The sequence below is a fragment of the Eucyclogobius newberryi genome, unplaced genomic scaffold (assembly GCF_026437365.1).
Source record: "Eucyclogobius newberryi isolate DKJ021-1_F unplaced genomic scaffold, fEucNew1.0.hap1 SCAF_1, whole genome shotgun sequence".
In the NCBI taxonomy this organism is placed as follows: Eukaryota; Metazoa; Chordata; class Actinopteri; order Gobiiformes; family Gobiidae; genus Eucyclogobius; species Eucyclogobius newberryi.
This window is the reverse complement of record NW_027315723.1, coordinates 37,170,609-37,191,250: the sequence shown is the minus strand read 5'-3', so window position 1 is coordinate 37,191,250 and position 20,642 is coordinate 37,170,609. Positions and strand designations below refer to the sequence as shown.

General features: G+C 41.3%; 1 protein-coding gene across 1 annotated transcript in view; it reads right to left on the bottom strand.

Annotated features, from left to right (window-relative positions):
• Positions 1 to 20,339, bottom strand: part of rngtt (RNA guanylyltransferase and 5'-phosphatase) — a 131,539-nt gene extending 111,200 nt beyond the window's left edge. The window contains exons 1-8 of the mRNA XM_072445413.1: positions 19,897 to 20,339; positions 19,267 to 19,376; positions 19,095 to 19,198; positions 18,726 to 18,814; positions 16,861 to 16,936; positions 15,740 to 15,986; positions 6,970 to 7,079; positions 5,852 to 5,953 (exon numbers count right to left, since the gene is read on the bottom strand). Coding sequence (XP_072301514.1) covers positions 5,852 to 5,953; positions 6,970 to 7,079; positions 15,740 to 15,986; positions 16,861 to 16,936; positions 18,726 to 18,814; positions 19,095 to 19,198; positions 19,267 to 19,376; positions 19,897 to 19,960 — 902 coding nt within the window. The 5' untranslated portion in view covers positions 19,961 to 20,339. The remainder of the gene's footprint in view (positions 1 to 5,851; positions 5,954 to 6,969; positions 7,080 to 15,739; positions 15,987 to 16,860; positions 16,937 to 18,725; positions 18,815 to 19,094; positions 19,199 to 19,266; positions 19,377 to 19,896) is intronic.
• Positions 20,340 to 20,642: the final 303 nt, after the last annotated feature.

Here is a 20,642-nt window from a genome sequence, read left to right as displayed (position 1 = left end):
GCTTGCAACTCACTTCGCTTTGTATTGCCCGTGCTTCAGGTGCATGTGATCGTCCTGTTCTTTTAAATGCAGGTGGGGATGTTTCTTTTAATAGTAACAAATATATTAGTGACCTCTCTCTTCACTTCTCTCTCAGCAGATTCCACTACAAGATGATTAAAAAGGCTGTTTGCACCTCTCTGGCAAAGAACAGAAAGCTCTACTTGTTGTAAAGATATTGCCACAGGGACGTCTGGGTACACTTTTAGTGGAGATGGCAAGCTAGTATTTAACTCGCTGACAGGTTTCTGTGGCAGTTAAAGTTGGACTGTCAGGTGTGGTGGCACATTATTGACCCTTTCTAACTGCAGGCTCTTGTTCCAGGAATCATCCCCAGTGGCCTGCACTGTCCACTCTTCTTGGCAAATTAGCCTGCAGCAAAACAGGCTCGCAGAGTAGATTTGGGACCAGTGGAGGATTCAGTTTCCTTACAATTAACATCATTCTCTTACCTTTTTATTTGACAGGACTGTATGCCCTGAACTTGGGGTGACGAGTTGGGATAGACACTCAGCAAAACTGGAATCAAAAGTATGTTGCGAGTTTTGGTCAAAAATACATTTGCAATTGCTAGTTGTTTGTTAGTTTAATAGTTTAAATGGAAGAACAAAATTAAATACCTGCAAAAAACAAAACAAAAATATACCTTTAATGGAATACGGCGTTACATGAGTCATGTGCAATTCAATGGTCAATGTATCAAAAATATAAACCATTTGTAGGAACAGATAAACATTCATAATAATTCACTTTTAAATACTAAAAACGCCACAGGCAAAGAGTGGGACCTCTTTAAAGAAGACCGGGTGCTGTGCAAACAGTGCCAGATAAATTGGGATCAGACAGCATGACTGCAATCAGTAAATCTGACTGACACAAGCTCGAGTCCCATCTATCCTTCTGATATGCCACTCGCATATTAAAGATAGTTTTACATATTTTATCACTCAAAGACAATATTTTTTTTACTTGGTGGTGAGTCAACAACGCACGTGTCTCTGAAGACATCTTCTCTCAAATTTGTGTAGCGTTCAGAACAAAATGTATAACTTCGTTTAGCTCAAATTTATAGAGTGATTTGCTTGTTGACTGCGGAAATCTGCGCTGTCTCTAAATTCTGGATTTGTGTGGGGAATGGATTTCTAAAACACGAAAGCTAAACTTTGTCATAGGCAGGTTTGAAATAAATAAATACAAATACAATGTTTGTTTCCTGTGATCTGCGTAAGCTGCCATGTTTGTTTAGACGCAAACAGACCATACATTTCTCTCATTGGAAAACTCACCAGTCCATCACGTCCTTTGGGAATCAGGGAGACAGGATTTAATTCTCAGACTAAATTGCCTTTGAAAAGTAATGTCAAAGCATGTGGTCTTGGCTGGTCAGGCAATTGTTTACTATAACTAACCTTTTCTATCATAGAAGAAGCTGTAGTATAGTAGGTAGGAGCTAAATTCCAGCTGGTTGTCTGGTGCAATGTGGTGTGCTTTTATACCAAAATGTGTTTCCACACCTGCTGTGGTTTCATTCAAACATCAGATGGTATCTTGCTTGTTCGCTGTGTGCCTGTGTGACAATGGCAACCATTGTGAACACTTTGTGAACAACAACAAACTGTTTACAAAAGAAATAATTGTCTTTTTTTGTGATTCCAACATGTAGCGAGCCGGGAATACAGCTGCAACCCCATCACAACACAACAAATAGTATCCTGAGGTCTGCAAGAGCTAATTCTCCAAAGCCCTCTACTGCGTTATAGACAAAGTCGCAGCATCAGGGGAACATGAGCGCTATGAAAAAAATACACAGGTACAAACCCAGTATTATTATTATGAATATAGAAAAGAAATAGCTTCAGAGAGGACAATAAATTGGTGGATCCAAACATGTATAAGTCAAGAAAACTTAAGTAGGTTAACAAAATGAGAATTGTGTAATGCTCTAATTTGTGCAAACACATCAATGCAAATATCATTATTGACATTTCAATTATCGCTATAATAGATTACAAAAAAGTGTAGTTATGATTATCAACACTATCTCGTTAGTGTCCCTTGGTCATAAAGTTTGATACTTTGCTAATAACCTGTTCAAACGATCTTTGCAGCTTAAGCGCAAAGAACAAATAAATAAAGATTGTACAAAGCATTAAATATAGCTACTTAATTTAAAATAAGACAAGCAAACTGATTACAGTGTAAATAGTCATTACAATGGAATAAGGCTAGCTTATTGACATTTTTAATTGCCCTGCCCAAAGCCAATTCTTTAGCGAGGTCCACACTGACTGGAGTACTACAACCAAGACAGTGACCTATGAAGTAGAATCCCAGCTTTATTAAGCAGGTGATTTATATGAACAATGGCAGAAAATAGAAACAAGGACACAAATTCACAGGAGGGCAAGTCCACCTTGAATTATAATTAGACAGGATAAATAAGGCCCTCTTGATTAGTCTTAAGCACAGGGAGTTAGAGCGAGAACAGATTTTAAATTAATCCAATAGGTGTGAAGTGATATCAAATCCCCAAGAGCTACCAGCCATTGTTCATAATTAAGGAATAGTATTATCCAAAATAAAATTCTTAAACCTTGTTCTACCTTTTTATAATGTTATTTCCTAATCAAAAACATGCCTGAAATTTATTTATTTGTAATTCATGCAATTTTGACCAATTTTGCCACCTCTTCTGGGCACTATTTGCACCCTCTTTTTGGTTATTAGTACAAGCCAACGTGATTGAGCGGTGGATTAGACAATCAGAGACAAGCAGGATCTGTCAGTATCAAAACAAACATTGCTGCTTTAGGAGAAAAAAAGCAAGGCAAAAATATCAAATGGACTGAAAAACATTGCAGATGTCTTCTAAATAAATGGATGAAGCATTAAACACTGTTAATCTTCTGTTTCACATGCGTCATGGAAATAAACGCATCTGATTGCACAGTACGTTTTGAGTTTGACGCACGAGTATGAGTGGGGTGAGCAGACACACTCTTCGGAAAGAATTGAAGAAGTGTGAATTCTGGATCCCAGGCAAGTGCTGCTCAGCCCTCCTCCCAAAGAACACTCAGCAGCAGATGTAAACAGGCAGATCACTGAGTTACGCTTCTTTTCTTTTGAGCTTCTTTTTTAAATGTTTCCGAGTATAGTGCCTCAGCGTCATGAGATTGATTCCCGGCTTTGACAATTTGCTAAATGTTCTTCATGCTCTCAACCCCATTTCGCGCAACACTGTCCGCTCTAATTATTATTATTGTTGTTTATTTTGGTGGGATAGTGCATATTAATGAACATACAGGATACACATGCTGTAAACACGTTGGATTGTAGCCGTGAGCTAAGTTCCATCAGTTGTCCAGACGGAGGTACAAAAAAACATGTTTCAGGATGCATATCATGATGCCAAGAAGACACCTATTTTCAGGCTTCCAGGGTTGAGGCAACCGAGTTGGTTTTGGTGACATGCCATGTTTGTATATTTTACCAAGGACTGCTTCTTCAACAAAAGCTTGTTGCTTTACCCACTCGATCACCGTGCAGCAAAGAGAGAGAGAATTTTCAAACCAACAACTGATCAATACATGTTATGTGTTACAATTAATATTCCATAGCAGGGTACTAACCCCTCTTTAAATTTTAAAATGTGCAAAAATAGCTTTTGGTGTTGCTACATTAAAATATTGCTTACACAGTATAAAGAGGACTATGTTTACAAAAACTTAGTTGCTGCTAATTACACTTCCGATAATTTTCCATTCTTGAGTGGTATTCTGATTCAACCTGTCACTGCAGCCTCACAGCCGCCTCTAGGCTCTAGAAACACTGCACGCTTCAAACTAATGAAACTCTCTGTTGCATTTATGAAAACATGATTTAGACATTTGTAAGAAGAAGTTGAGCCACTTAGGCTTTGTGCACACGGCTGTGTCAGCTCCGCAGTTTGCCGCACCAGCTGGACCATCACACAACTTTTCACTGTTTATAAATGAATATGAGGCCGATTTTCATTACCCAATGACGTTTTGCTCCTTGTGGGTCGAAGAATACGTATGTAGAGCCGCTCCCAGCTGTGGCCCTGATCTGTCTGCATCTGTTTGAACTGTGGATTGCATCTGTCCCTGCACATTTTCTAACTCAATTTGGAGAGAGAGCAGCAATGTCACTCGAGTCCTAGAGATAGTTTTCATCCAGTCTAAACTGCCTGGTCAGGTTGGTGCGCCTCGGAGCTCTTAATGCCCTACGCACTGAGCGTTATGTGTGGGAGTGGAAGCAAAGTGGAGGCCAAAGTTCAGTTTTGGACAGTGCAGTTTTTTCAATGGATGCAGCCAGTGGAACTCTTCTCACAGCAGACTGACCTGAACATCTTTAGCAAACATCTGTTATAATGTGTTCGTAATTAATTGAAAAACCTCCCAAAAAATTTAAATTTTGCTGTTGAAACAATGAATCTGGTTTGTCCAATGTAATTGCTACAATCATATAAACTACATAAATAAAACTATATCCATATTTGATACGATCATAACATCAAAATATAAGCTTAAAAAAAGATAGCCTCTTCATGTAATATGTGCATTCAAATGATATGCCACTGCACCTAAATACCTGTTATGACCCCAAGCAAATAAAACCATACATTATGATGTGCAATAACCAGAACACTTACAAAAGGTATTAGCTTCCTCCAATCTGTATTTTTATATAACACTGAATTGCAGCAGATCTTGAACCCTCTATTCAAATATTTAATTTAAAAGCACAGAATGAAAATTCCAAGTGAATACATTTACTGATCGCTCTCAAAGGCACATCAAGTCTTTATCACTGATTCCACTTTATCTGCAAATATCTTTGGTTCTGCCTCTCCCATTTTCCACAACGCACAACACAAAGCATAAATACATCCCACAATAGATGGACTGATGACTCATGGCCCATTGCAGTGCATCCCTCTCAGTGTGAGGTATTTCCACTCTATAGGCGTCTCGAGAGGCTACCGGAAAGACATGCACTAACAAGAGAAAGGCCAAGAAAAGAGCAAGCTATTTCAAGTCTAACTGAATGGAAATATTATTTGCCGATGACAACAGCTATGGCAAGTTTGAGGAATGTGTCGGAAGGAGTTGGTATTGAGAGCTTTGTTTTCATGAAAAAAACTATCATTTGAATAATGGGATCAGTGATTGGCCCATCTTTAATTTTTGTTTCATATAAACGTGGAATCTTGCAGAGCAGAAGTGGAAAAAATCCTCAAAAATCAACTGTGGTCATAAATTATTCACCAGCACACTTCACATATCTGCTGGCAAGAGTGAAATACTGACAGACCACACGAATACTAAAAAACACTTTCCTCTTTAACACTTCTGGCATTTGACGACAAAACTCCCCAAAGTCAGAGAAAATAACAAATTAATGAATAATTGTGACAGGAAAAATGATGAGGCTTTTGGTGTTTGTTACTCTAGAGGCGCTAAGCTGGGCGGTAGCCAGTAGCACATTATGCAAAGTCACTTTCCGACTCACCCCAAGCTACACTGACCGGTCCAGGTTGATTAGCTGAATAAAGATGTTGTAATTAAAAGCTAATGAGTAGCAAAGGCCACGCTTTTATTCGCTTGTAAAACCGCAAGCATAAGCCACAAAGTATAATGAATTAACTCCTAGGAAGCACAAATCCCCTACTAACAACTTCAACCTAATGTGGGAAGGCAAACTAATTGGTGCTGACGGACATAAGAAGAAGCAAGTTTCCTGCATGGAGACAAGTGGTGATTTAGTGGCGGTGGTGGACAGGCGAACTAACCGTGTGCCATCTGCTTTCCAGCTCACTTTGTACGGGCTCTGCTCCAGAAAGCGCAGGTTCTGTCGGTCCATGGACACGGGCTGCGCTCCGGGGAAACCAGACCTACAAGAAAAGAAAATGAATTTGTTAGAGTTAATAGCAAAAGTGCTGAAACATTTTAGCCATGCTCTAAAACATGTTTTAACTGGACAACTAAGGAAAACGGAAAGGTAGACATAGACACATATTCATTTTGTTTCTTTCATTCAGCTTGTAAAATAGCAATGCTTTTTTGCTTATTGAATAGTCACATTTACAATGCTCATTTAAATCATTCACCGATGACCTTCATCTATAAAGTCATTATATCTTCCTATGTGCATACCTCCTTGTAATTAAGTAATTATCATATTAGAGCATATACCAGCGTTTATAAATCATTATCCCCTATATATGGTTCTCTCAACGTTTGTAATTTTCTGACTAAAAACACTTTCTTCAACTGCATTTCTAGAAACCTACATGACAGTTCATTAGATTTAAACCCCTCTTATCCCACCCCAAGTTATCTTCAAACCGTAGTCTCAGCAAAGCATCAGAAAATAAATATGTATGTGCAAACAACACATCCTGACCTTTAGGAAAACAGGGGCTTGGCATTTGTCAATGATAAAAAAACTGTGTGTAACATTAAGATTTGCTTACAATTAACTCTCGACCAAGAAAATTAAATTCAATGAACACAACTGTTTTTGCTGTATAGTCAAACTTAGTTGAAAAATAAAATATGATTTATTTGCGGTTCTTCAGCCGGAGTTACCCATAAATCCAAGGAACCAAAAATCTATAGCTGGATTCTAGAAGCCTAATAAGGGAGACCTGTGGGAAGCAGCAGGTAGTGAAAATAGCTGCATCGACTGTTGCTCTGCGTTGACAAGACAACGGAGCAGAGTATCGCTGACGCCATAGAGTTTCATTAAAAAAAACTGCAAGTGCGTGCGTTTTTGTCTAGATATAGAGCAAATATATATCCCTGACTCGATCGGCTGTCTAAGAAGGAAGACTAATGAGTCACTCAGCAGTACAATAGTGAACACCCACAGGTGCACAGTTTGTTTCCATCATGCACTGCATCTTACTTTTCCCATTCGGCCATCTCCTGACACACGCGCTGGATCTGGCCCAGTTTTGGCTGCGCCGTGATTTGAGTGACGCCTTTCACCGTGATACCTTCAAGGAACACTGCGCCCTAGGGCACACAAAAATCAAGTACAATTACATACAAGAGACCCATTTATGAAGTATTCAGAGCTTCCTACACAAGTAACACCCAACTCCAAACCAGATGTGGACCAGAACTCCCCCGTGCGCTAAGAATAAAGAAGTGTCTTGGCCTCAGATTTTTATTATAAGCAGCTGTGCAGAGTGTTGACATGTTGGGAAGTTAAATCTTTGCAGCAATTTCCCTCCCCCCATCATTTTATCCTAAATAGCGGACCAATGAGCTCCTTTGTTATAATAAAAAATCATCTGATTGTACGGTTCTGTTTGAGCTCAAGATGACCAGACTCAATCTTCGTAAAGAACTGTTTTTGAGATGTAATGACACCGAGAAAAACCCAACAAACTTTTGCAGTTTTTCATAGCTGTTCATTAGTCATAGTTGATATTTGTTTGGCAACTAGAGCGTCCTGTCAATGTGACACATCAGTTCTACCCAGGCTGAATCGTAATATCCAATTTACCATTTTTACAGCCTGCTTTGCACATATTTGTCAAAGGCACCCACACTAGGGGAGTTGGGCACTACATTTTTAACAGGAAAAACAAACTACTACTTTGTCCATTTATTTTCAAAAGCGACAAATCGTTTTTCCACAACAAATAGCTGTATTCAGAGCACAGTCTACCGCCATCTCCCATTAAAAGGTTTGAAAACATCCTACTTTGATGTACCAAAGTAGATTTCAGCTGACATGTCCTTGTTGCTTTCATTCACGTTCAAATGATGTGGCTTGTAAAATATGAAAATGTAAAGCAATTAGACACAACTGCAGCAGGAGTTTGAAAATGCATCAACCCAGATCCATTAGTGGCAGTGCTTTGATAAATAACAGCACAGTATTGAGATGCAAATAAAGTCTGGCTGTATAAATATATTTTCATTACAGGAGTTGAATATATTATGGTGCATAACTCATGGGAAGACAGTGTTGTTGTCATAGTACAAAATGCAATTTTAATATGAAAAGAGGGGCACTACAGTATTTTTCATATCCTTTTTCATAAGGTACGGTTTTTAGTTTATTAAAAAAGTTAATCTCTTATCATAATTGTGTATTAAGACAGGCCTAATGCAATTTTCAACACTAATAATCATCATCATCATCATCATCATCATCATCATCATCATCATCATCATCATAATAAATAATAATAATAATAATAATAATAATAGTGAGGGTCTGTTGGGGGGAAAGTCTTGCGGATCCCTCTGTCAGCAGGATATTCAACTCACACCTCCGGGAGAGCTTCTCCCAGATCCCGGGGGAGGCTTGGGACATTGAGTCCGAATGGGCCATGTTCTTGGCCTCTATTGTTGATGCGGCTGCTAGGAGCTGTGATCGCAAGATCTCAGGTGCCTGTTGTGGCGGCAACACCCAAACCCGGTGGTGGACACCGAAAGTAAGGGATGTCTTCAGGCTGAAGAAGGAGGCCTATCAGGCTTTGGCTTGTAGGACTCCTGAGGTTGTTGACAGGTATTGGCAGGCCAAGCGGGCCGCAGCTTGTGCTGTCGCAGAGGCAAAAACCCGGGGCTGGGAGGAGTTTGGAGAGGCCATGGAGGAGGACTATCGGTCGGCCCCAAAGAAATTCTGGCAAACCGTCCGGCGCCTCAGGAGGGGGAAGCAGTGCTTCACCAACACCCTTTACGGTGCAGGTGGAGACCTGTTGACCTCGACTGGGGATGTCGTCGGAAGGTGGAAGGAATACTTTGAGGACCTCTTTAATCCCACTGTCGCGTCTTCCGAAGAGGAAGCAGAGACTGAGGACTCGGAGGCTGACTCGTCCATCACCCAAGCTGAAGTTATTGACAGGGCTCCGGGGGTGGATGAGATCCACCCTGAGTAAAGTCTCTGGATGTTGTAGGACTGTCTTGGCTGACACGTCTCTGCAACATCGCGTGGCGGTCGGGGACAGTGCCTCTGGACTGGCAGACCGGGGTGGTGGTCCCTCTGTTTAAGAAGGGGGGCCGGAGGTTGTGTTCCAACTACAGAGGGATCACACTCCTCAGCTTCCCCGGTAAGGTCTATTCCAGGGTACTGGAGAGGAGAATCCAACCGATAGTCGAACCTCGGATTCAGGAGGATTAGAGTGTTTTTTGTTGTGGTCGTGGAACACTGGACCAGCTCTATACTCTCCATCGGGTGCTCGAGGGTTAATGGGAGTTTGCCAAACCAGTCCACATGTGCTTTGTGGATCTGGAGAAGGCTTTCGACCGTGTCCCTCGGGGTGTCCTTTGGGGGGTGCTCCGGGAGTAGCCTTTGCTCAGTTCTGTCCGGTCCCTGTATGACCGGAGCAGGAGCTGTGTTCGCAGTGCCGGCAGTAGGTCAGACCTGTTCCCAGTGCATGTTGGACTCCGCCAGGTCTGCCCTTTGTCATCGGTTCTGTTTATTGTTTTTATGGACAGAATTTCTAGGCGCAGTCAGGGGTCGGTGGGTGTCCGGTTTGGGGACCACAGGATCTCATCTTTGCCGTTTTCAGACGATGTTGTCCTGATGGCTCCATCAAACCCGGACCTACAACATGCACTGGGACGGTTTGCAGCAGAGTGTGAAGCGGCTGGGATGAGAATCAGCACCTCCAAATCAGAGGCCATGGTTCTCAACTGGAAAAAGTTGGCTTGTTCTGGTGGGTGGGGAGTCCTTGCCCCAAGTTGAGGAGTTCAAGTATCTCGGGGTCTTGTTCACGATTGAGGGAAGGATGGAACATGAGATTGACAGGCGGATCGGTGCAGCGTCTGCAGTGCAGCGGTCGCTGCATCGGACTGTTGTGGTGAATAAGGAGCTGAGTTGAAAGACAAAGCTCTCGATTTACCGGTCAACCGGTCTATGGTCATGAGCTTTGGGTAATGACCGAAAGGACAAGATTGTGGATACAAGCGGTCGAAATGAGTTTCCTCCGACGGGTGGCTGGGCGCTCCCTTAAAGATAGCGCGCAGTCACACGGGGGGAGCTCCCTGGGGAGGTGTTTCGGGCATGTCCCACTGGGAAGAGGCCCCGTGGAAGACCCAGGACACGCTGAAGGGACTATGTCTATTGGCTGGCCTGGGAACGCCGATCCCCCCGGAGGAGTTGGATAAAGTGTCTGGGGAGGAGGAAGTCTGGGAGTCCCTGCTTAGACTGCTGCCCCCGCGACTCAGCCTCGGACAAGCGGAAGAAGATGGATAATAATAATAAGACCACTTCGGAATATAAACTAAGGTCAAATTTGGTAAATTTTTCAAATGTATAGTTCTACTGTGGAAATATTCATAGAGTATAAATATTGATAACAAAACAAAAAACAATACATCTCTGGCACAATGTATAAGTAAAATAAAACATTTTTTTAACAGGCAGTGCTGTGTTCAGGTTGTGAATTGTTTAAAAGGTGCACTAAGTCTATACTTTTAGGCGGAGGGTCCGCTACCTGCTCATCTCGTGTCTGGAATCTTCCACAGTATGACATTAAACTCATTTATTTTAATCAATTACAGGTGTTTTTACTGCTCAAAAATCCCTTGAACATGTATTCTCACTGTAAGCGGTTTCACCTCTCCACAGATGTGACCTGCAAGCCTGATGGCATCATCTACTTATCTCGAAGGAGATGAAGTAATGTCATAATGTGGAACAATTCAGGCTAAGCAAAGACATCTCCATGGAAACAAGCAGGTGGCGCCTTTAATATTCATGCAATAGAATGGCACCTCATATCTTACATTGTGAATCATATCAAGCCGTTACTGAAGTACGTCCCTAGTTTATAATGACAACGTTTTCTGACATTTCTCCTCGTATATATATTGGCCGCCCAGCGGTCTGACTCTGGTGCAAACCACTCAAGCGATAGAGCGGCTTCTTCTTTGATGACATGCGAGTAATGTGACTCCTGCCTCATCTCTGCTGCATCACGGCTTATATTAGATTTACTTTACAAGTTTCAGTACGCTATGTGCAATAACAGAGAGACACTGCCCAGTCGCTATGATTCCATTTGGTACAGAGGTTTCTCACTGTAGGCTTACGGTAGTAACTTTATAGTAACTTAAACAGATTGCATGTAGGAATGCTAGATATACGAAGGTTGAATTATTAGTATAATCTTATTTTGCACTATTATTTATTATTAAATAATAATCATAATTATTATTATTATTATTATTATTATTATTATTATTATTATTATTATTATTATTATTATTATTATTATTGTAGTTATCGTTATCCACGGACGACGATGACGCGGATTACAGAGGACTGGCGCAGGACTTTGTGGACTGGTGTCAGCGGAACCACCTCCTCATCAACGCGGGGAAGACCAAGGAGATGGTGGTGGATTTCTGCAGACGCCACCCCACTGCCCCCTCACCAGTGAACATCCAGGGACGGGACATTGAGAGAGTGGACTCATACAAGTACCTGGGTGTTCATCTGAACCACAAACTGGACTGGACTCATAACACAGACGCACTGTACAGGAAGAGCCAGAGTCGGCTCTACCTCCTGAGGAGACTCAGGTCTTTTGGAGTGACAGGGCCACTCCTGGAGACCTTCTACGACTCTGTGGTGGCATCAGCCCTCCTGTACGGTGTGGCCTGCTGGAGCAGCAGCATCACAGAGAGGGAGAGGAGGAGGCTGGACAGAGTCATCAAGAAGTCCAGCTCCGTCCTGGGCTGTGCTCTGGACTCGGTGCAGGAGGTGGGGGACAGGAGGGTCCTGGCTAGATTCACATCTATGCTGGACCATGAGTGTCGCCCCCTGCAGGACACTCTCTCTGCTCTGGAGAGCAGCTTCAGTGAGAGACTGATCCACCCTCGATGTGTGAAGGAAAGGTTCCGTAGGTCTTTCCTTCCTGCTGCTGTCAGACTTTATAACAAAAACTGTTAGTACTGAACACTCGCAATACTGACCTAACCTAATACTGATGTGCAATTCTGTCATATGTGCAATTGCTGTTGGAATTCATGTGCAATTCATGTGCAATTACTGTGAAATTCATGTGCAATCTATGTGCTGTCGTGACACATATTCATGTGCAATTACTGTCGTGATCACATGCAATGGTATTTATTTATTATTTATTTATTTATTTATTTGTCTATGGGAGTTTTTATTTATTTATAGGAGATCTTCTACTGAAAGTGTTTTTCAGACTTCCTATAAGTGATCTGTTCTTCTGTATCTACCTCTGTATCTACCTGCGTTGCACCAATGAAATTTCCCCATGTGGGACAATAAAGGAATATCTTATCTTATCATTATTTATTATTATTTTCTACTACTAATGATGGGACTGGTGTTTTTATGTGCACTTGACTCATGTTTGTAGTTTATATATTAAAAAAAGTGTTTCCCATAAATTTTGTTCGGACTATGGTGGCACAACAAAGTCATAATTATTTTCCAGTTTGTGGCGTATAAAAGTCACATGATACCTGTATCATGCAGTCTTTTTTTATCAGTGGCTAATTATTATGTCAATACATTACAATACAATGAGCCACAAAGTGTGATTTTGTCATATGAACCTGGTTTGTCACTGAACCTGGTTGAATTCAGGTCAGATTAAATCGAGGCTTTTTTGAACCCTTTTGCTGTAAAATAATTAATCAACAACTTAAACCAATGTTGCTCTCCGGTGATGTAGTAGTTTAAGGTGTTGCACATGTAGTTGCCATCACCATCATGGCGCGGTGACAATTAATAAGTCACATGACTGAAACCCATGGATCACTCTCCTGTCAGATAAAAAGGTTTTTCTGGCCTGATCGCTTTAAGAAAAGAAAAGGTCTTCCGTAAGAAATGTCACCCTCAACTGGTAACAACCGAGTGTGAATCATGTTGAAATGGTTTATAAGCAGCTTCTTATGCCAAATAGCACAAAGAGACCAGTGGATCCCAGCTGATGAATATGAAAGGGTTGGAAACATTACTTTGCTTGTCGGGGTAATCCCTCATTCGTCCAGGCGTGTTCCATTGTAGAAAAAGCTTCAGTTGTAGTCATCTGGACTCAGTTAGAAAAATTAGACGTTTCAACTCTCATCAAAGAGTCATTGTCAATAAGAGAATTTAGGTCGAGAACTCCGATATTTGTACTATTCTGTGGTAAGTCCAGCCCATTGGGAGGAGCCTTCCTGAAGTGGAAAGAGTTGTTTGTTTCAACAGAAACTTACCCTCTTTGTGTCTCCTGAGCTAGACTATTCAACCCTTTAATGGGCTATTAATCTCCCCTTTGTTTTTGTGAGACCCTGGCTCACCCACCCTGAGTACCTGATTAGCATCTAAATGTCCTGGTCCTGGTCCTCTACCTCTCCAGGGGTTCAGTATACCATTGTAGACTACAGGAAGATTGAATCTTAGCCCTCCATTTCTGTTTAAAGAAGGTCTTTCTTTTTTAACAAAAATAGCTTCCTTGACTCCTCTTTCAAACCATCTTTTCTCCCTGCTTAAAATCTTCACCTCACCGTCTTCAAACGAGTGATTAGAGGCTTCAAGATGGAGATGCACGGCGCTCTGTGGTCCTGAACTTGTATTTCTTCTGTGCTGATGGAGCCTCTTGTGCAGAGGCTGTTTAGTCTCACCTATGTAATGTTCTTTACAACTTTCTTCACTGCATTGGATAGAATAAACTACATTGCTCTGTTTTTGAGTCAGCAACTTGTCCTTAGGGTGAACCAGTTTTTGTCTTAAAGTGTTTCCTGGTTTAAAAATAAACAGGGACTTCGTGTTGTCTAAAAAATCTCTGCAGTTTTTCCGACAGGCCAGAGACATAAGGGATAGAAACACCCTTCCTTCTCTGTTCAGTTTCCCTTTTGTCCTGCTTCTTGGTTCTCTTCACTCTGTTGAGAGCCCAAGCGGGGTAACCACAGGCTGAGAGGGCATTTCGGACGTGTTTTTCCTCTTTCTTCTTGCCCTCTGAGCTGGTGGGCACACCTTGAGCTCTGTGTTGTAAGGTTCTGATCACTCCCAGCTTGTGCTGTAGTGGGTGGTTGGAGACAACACGAAGTCCCTGTTTATTTTAAACCAGGAAACACTTTAAGACAAAAACTGGTTCACCCAAAGGACAAGTTGCCGACTCAAAAACAGAGCAATGTAGTTTATTCTATCCAATGCAGTGAAGAAAGTTGTAAAGAACGTTACATAGGTGAGACCAAACAGCCTCTGCACAAGAGGCTCTATCGGCACAGAAGAAATACAAGTTCAGGACCACAGAGCGCCGTGCATCTCCATCTTGAAGCCTCTAATCACTCGTTTGAAGACGGTGAGGTGAAGATTTTAAGCAGGGAGAAAAGATGGTTTGAAAGAGGAGTTAAGGAAGCTATTTTTGTTAAAAAAGAAAAAACCTTCTTTAAACAGAAATGGAGGGCTAAGATTCAATCTTCCTGTAGTCTACAATGGTATACTGAACCCCTGGAGAGGTAGAGGACCAGGCCCAGGACATTTAGATGCTAATCAGGTACTCAGGGTGGGTGAGCCAGGGTCTCACAAAGACAAAGGGGAGACTAATAGCCCATTAAAGGGTTGAATAGTCTAGCTCAGGAGACACAAAGAGGGTAAGTTTCTGTTGAAACAAACAACTCTTTCCACTTAAGGAAGGCTCCTCCCAATGGGCTGGACTTACCACAGAATAGTACAAATATCGGAGTTCTCGACCTAAATTCTCTTATTGACAATGACTCTTGGATGAGAGTCGAAATGTCTAATTTTTCTAACTGAGTCCAGATGACTACAACTGAAGCTTTTTCTACATTACTTTGCTTGGTTTGAACGCAACACTGCCTTTTACCTCATTCAGTACCATGGACAGCGCAAATCATCCTCACTGCTCCTTTCTTTGGTTGAGTGACACAGCAGTGACATGCTCATTTTGTAAATTCTTGACAGGTTAGAATTTATGAATACAATGAATACAAAATGCAACATGTTTCTCATGGGCTTTTATGGACTATGGTGATGGTTGCATAAATATGTATGTCACTTATAGTGAAGTCAGTCTTAGCCTTAGAGCAGATGTTTAAACATACAAGGTTTATCATAAGGCAGATAATGTTCTAAGGCACGTTTTTGGTGCTTGTGACTCATCCAATTGTGCACCTTGGACAGTTTGGTCCCAATTGTACCAATTTGCTATCAAAATGTGGGCACTCTGCTTGCTTCTATATTAGATCCTGATGAGCTTGCCAAATCATGAGTCGTATCAACTAACTAGAAGCACTAAACACACAGTCCTCACCCGAAGAATTACAAACCTGGCATTTGTGATTGTAAATTATAACATTAGTATAAAAGGAAGAGCAGTAGAGCACAGTACATAAACATGTACAGAACATAGAATATCACTATATTTATCTTGGCATATCTTCAATTTATTCTATAATCTATTTTATAATTTTAAATGTTTCATTCATGACTTTTTAATTGGACTATTAATTAGATTGTATCAAACAATAAAAGAGGATATTTATTTATTCTGCTTTGCAAAGGGAAGTGACCTTAATTCCTGGGCCTTGATGTAGTTAAACTGGAGGGGGATTTCTCAGAAGCAAACCCACCCTAAAGACCATACATTACACAGTCTGAAGCACACCTCCTGCAGCGTTTAACTCATGGATTTGTACTTAACAGTGCATTGTGGGTCCAATCTCACCAGCTTTAGCTTCTCTTTTCTCCTCTTTCCCGGTGCGGATCCTGACGAGCTGGGACCAGACTCTTGGACCGAGTTTCCGTCATCGTCCACCTCAGGGTCATCGTCGTCGAAGCACCAGTCGGGCAGCGCAGGGGCAGGAGGCGCGTCCTCTTCGTCTCCATAGCGACGGAACAGCTCTTTGAGGTACTCTCCCTTGTAGATCCCAGGGGCCCGGGCTTGCGAGAAGGCAGCCACAGCTGCTTCCACACTGATAAGAGAGACTAGTCAGTAACAGTCAGGGTGGATGGCATACTGTAGTTAAACGGAAACGCTTTAGGTGGTGATATATCTTTGAACACTCACTGAACAGTTTCAGGGCTTATAATTGACATGAGATACAGGCAGACGCCCCAGGGTGGGAGCCAAAATTCTCACCTTGTCCAGATTTATTTGACTTAAGTCAGTAAAATCATTGCTTCATACAGGATGTTGTCATTACTAGTTCTCACACGGTTATGTGCAGTGCAGTTTTTGTTTACATGTTATAGTGTTGTTGCAGTACATGAGACACAAGCTTTTAACTATTGCCATATTAACAAATGTATCTGGCACTAACTTAAGTCAGTAAAATCATAGCTAAAATACTCCTTTCTATGATATAAGTATAAAAGACTGCCTTCAGCTCTATGTTATACTTAGTGTTTTGTAGGTGGAAAAACACCACACCCGACATCTGACATACCCCACAACAAAAAGAAAGCTTTATTGTTCTGTTGAGGAAGTGGTGGGTGGTTGGGATGGGTTTGGAACACTATGTGCATTTCTGAGTTATCCCCTGGCTAACTCCATATCCTCTCCCTCCTCTGCTATGCTGCTATAAATTATGCACAAAGGTCCGTCCCGAGGTGGTGAGCTGCACCACCATCCACTGCCTCGATTAGTCCTGACAGTTCCCATGGCTGGTCCTATACTAAAGCTACCCTGACTGAAGCTTTGTGACAACAGGAGGAAAGGCATCAAATAACCACGCAATTAACTCATGTGATGACGGTGGTGAGAGAGGGCTTTGTAGCTCATGTTGCGGGGCAAAGCATGAGTCAGACAATGCAGTGATGTGAACAGCATGCAGACTATAACTTTACCTCCAGTCCATCTTTTCCACCAGGTAAGCACAGATCAGAAAGCCTGTGCGGTTGAAGCCATGCGTGCAGTGAACACCTTTGACGAGGGAAACGGGAGAAAAATACAATGTCAGGAGTTTTTGGCTAGAATTTTAAATAAGGCTTGACAATATATAGCAATCTTATCCACATCAGCACACAAATAACATACATTTGAATCAAATAAATGTAATTTGAAGTAATTTGAACATGACACATAACATTATCAATGTACGGTAAGAACAATATGGTTGCATTGGGACGAAACCCACAATAAATCTCAACTAGACCGTGAGTAAACCAGGGCAAGAGCAGGAACAAACCAAGTCCACACCAGGGATAAGTGTGAACAAAGCCTTACTCAAAACATTTTTTTATTTTACTGCACACTCAAAAATGGAAGATTCAAGGTGTCGCTTGACCCATGTCGATGTTGAACAATGAAGCGTAATGTATTAGAGCCAGCCCAGTGGTTAACCAAAATCTTATTTCAAAGGGTTCACTTCTTGCATCAGTAACATTGGCCCTTGCTGAGATGTAGTGGGGCATGCGACAAGAGACTGGGAATCACTCACAAATCAAGCATTCTGAGCCCTGTCAGCTACAATGGGGGTCTTGCATTTACATTCATATATACAAAAGCATCTTGCAAGAGAAAGATGAAACGCCAAGGGAGATGACAAAAAGCCTGCATGAAAACAATAAAGGAGAAAATAGATGGTTTTGATGCAAGCTATATTGGAACATATATCCGAGTGAAAGCATGGTCTGCCTTTGGATGGTGAAGAAATTGTAGAATGATGCAAAATAAATCAATATCGTCCTAATTTTGGAACAACAAAACAATGTCACGGATGCCTGTTGTTCCCAAACTAGCGCAAATAACAGCATTTGAATCTTGTCTTCATATCGAGTTAGGAAGTAGGAACAAGTGAAATCACAGCCTGCTTCAGAGAATAACATTTAACCAGCATGACTGTCTAACATCACCATCTGGCTAAAGGAAGGACAGCACTGCGTTGACATTCACACATTCTGCTCCGATGATGGCCAAGCTATTTGATTCACAACCATGGCAGGAGTTAGTCAACAAAAGGGGAATTTAAATGGGAACAATTACAAAACAATAAAGGGAGAGTGCCCTACCGACCTTCAGAGGGAACTGTAAAATCGTTTTAAGCCTATGGTGCAAAAATGACCCCTGTTTAGCTTACAAAAGGTATTAACAAAAGACAGATAAGTACGCTCTTTTGGAAAATAATTGTGGTTGGGGGTTGATTTATGACCCGGTGACTGTGGTGCGTTTTTTTTTCTCTAACCCTATTTTTTGTCATTTCGTTTTTGTTTTTTTTTGTAAAATAATTTAGTCATGAATTAATAACAACTAAAGCAAAAAGCCTGAGCAAAAGATTAATTCTTTTCAGGGTACAAGACATTTATTTTAAAGAAAGTGCTGTATTGGTTGAGATAAACCAAAGAGTGAGGCTGTACTCTAGTGGATAAATTGGGTAATAACACGTATATTTTTCGTCGCACTGCAATTTGCTTTGAAGGACCCACAGCATTACACTAAACATAAAGAAATAATTCCAATTATTCAATGAAACATTTCTTGTGTTGCTGTCTATAAAATGTGACAAAACATAAAACAAATACCAAAACGTCAACAGCAGACCTTTTTAAGATTGTGTTTACAAGAATTGCATTTTGTTTTTTCTTGCCTAGTCCGACCTTCAATTGGAAGTTATTATCAATAGTAATAAAAGCAAAAGCTACGTACAAAATTACTACATAATAACGGTTGCTTGAATAAATCTAAACTTATTGGAATTACGTACACTTCTTACCTATAAGTTCTGTGGGATTCTTTTCTATGAAGTGCTCACACAGTCTGATGAACATAGCCGTTGTGTCAGGTGAAGGGCATTCCCCATGGCTGAAAGTAAAGGACAGAGTTGCATGGAGTTAATGACTAAAGACGAAAGTGGGGCAGTACAGCATACAGTCATTGTGTCCTTGGGCAAGACACTTCACACACCTCCAGTATCGAAGTATGCTAGTATGTGAAAGAGTGTGTTTGAGAATGTGAATGCGAGACAACAAATGTAAATTGAACCATGGCTGGTGTTTACAGCATGTGTATCACGTATGTTCATTAACATGCACTGTCCGAACCAAATAAACACATAATAATAATAATATATTATGTTGCATACCCTTTACACTGGAGTTTCACATATTTTATGCCTTCTTTCTCGATCTCATTGCGGTCATAGAAACGTGTGGTGTTTGTCAAATCCACTAGCAACCCCATTTTCACCTGATAAAACAAAAACACCAATCAGACACATCCTAAAATAAGAATTGGACACATACTGAGACACTTACATTCATACTCTTTAAGTAGTTGGACAGCATGCCTGGGTGGAACCTGTTCTCTTCAGCCACTTGTTCATCATATCTGGGACCCAACATCGTTTTCATTGGTAGGAATTTTCCTAAATGTAAATTGTGAATTACAAACTGTAGGACTGCAGGAAGGTATATTCACATCAGTAAAACGCATGTACATGCAGACACAACAAGAAAAGCATCAGTGCGCGCCATTGCTGCAGCATCACCGTCTACAGTGGTTTGTTTGGACACGTGACCCAGCGAAAGACAAACATGCCTTAATTTTAATAAAAAATCCAAACAACAGATACAAACAACTGAATCATGATTACTGCTGTCCTGTGTCTTTCATTACGAAGTGAGCTTGTGCTTTATGTGGGAGTAACAGTCTTGTGTTGCACAAGTCATTCATTCCCTTAATAAACACATTGGCGTTGAACTTTAAATTTGCCTCACTTTATTAGCATGTATTTATAACAGAAAGTTGGTTCTATTTTGTATTTACAATGCATATGTGCTAAATGCATGGCCACAATGTCAACATTGTTGTTGTTTACAAGTGAGCAGCCACAGCACATGAGAGCTCAGCTCTCTGTTATTACAGTCTTTTGTCGTTATTCTCACCTGCCACAGGCTGTCCTCTGCGGGGACAGTTCCGCCAACGAGGCGGGGGTCCGGTGTGTGACATGTTTTTGCCTTTTGGTACAAAAACAACCCACCCCTCACAGAGCTAGTTAGCTTTGAGCTCACAGCTCCCGCAAGTGGAGTCCAGTGTTCCCGCTAACACTTAACGCGAGCTCCGTGGATTCAAGGCCTTTAGCTTCAGTGCAGGGCAAACATGCAATAACGACGCTCTTATCCTTGTTCTGACGAGCTCCAATGCATCGCCGAGGTCGATAATTGTCACAAAACAAGGCACAAAGACAGTCTAAAATGATATTGCTTTCTTCAGGTGTGTTTCCCTCTGCAAAGCAGTTAGTTGTTAGCTGCTAGCATCACATTACCACAGCCTCCATTCTCGACATGGCTCTAATGTGAATAGGAGCTAGCAGAAGCTAATCCGACTAGCCTTCTTCCTCTGAGATTAGCGGCACTGAGCTACACTGCCACCTGTCGGACAGGGTGTGATAATGATTTTACAGCTGAAGATGACTGAAGTGAACATTGATTGTTTCCTTTCTTTCTCCTTCTCTGATTCCTCCAAGCAAACAAACAAGACCAAACAGGTTCAACAGAGAGTCTTTTGTACAATGACCATCTTTATACTCAATCAATAAGCATGATTCACACATGCATATACACATGTATATATTAAATAAGATAAGATAAGATATTCCTTTATTGTCCACACATGGGGAAATTTCGTTGTT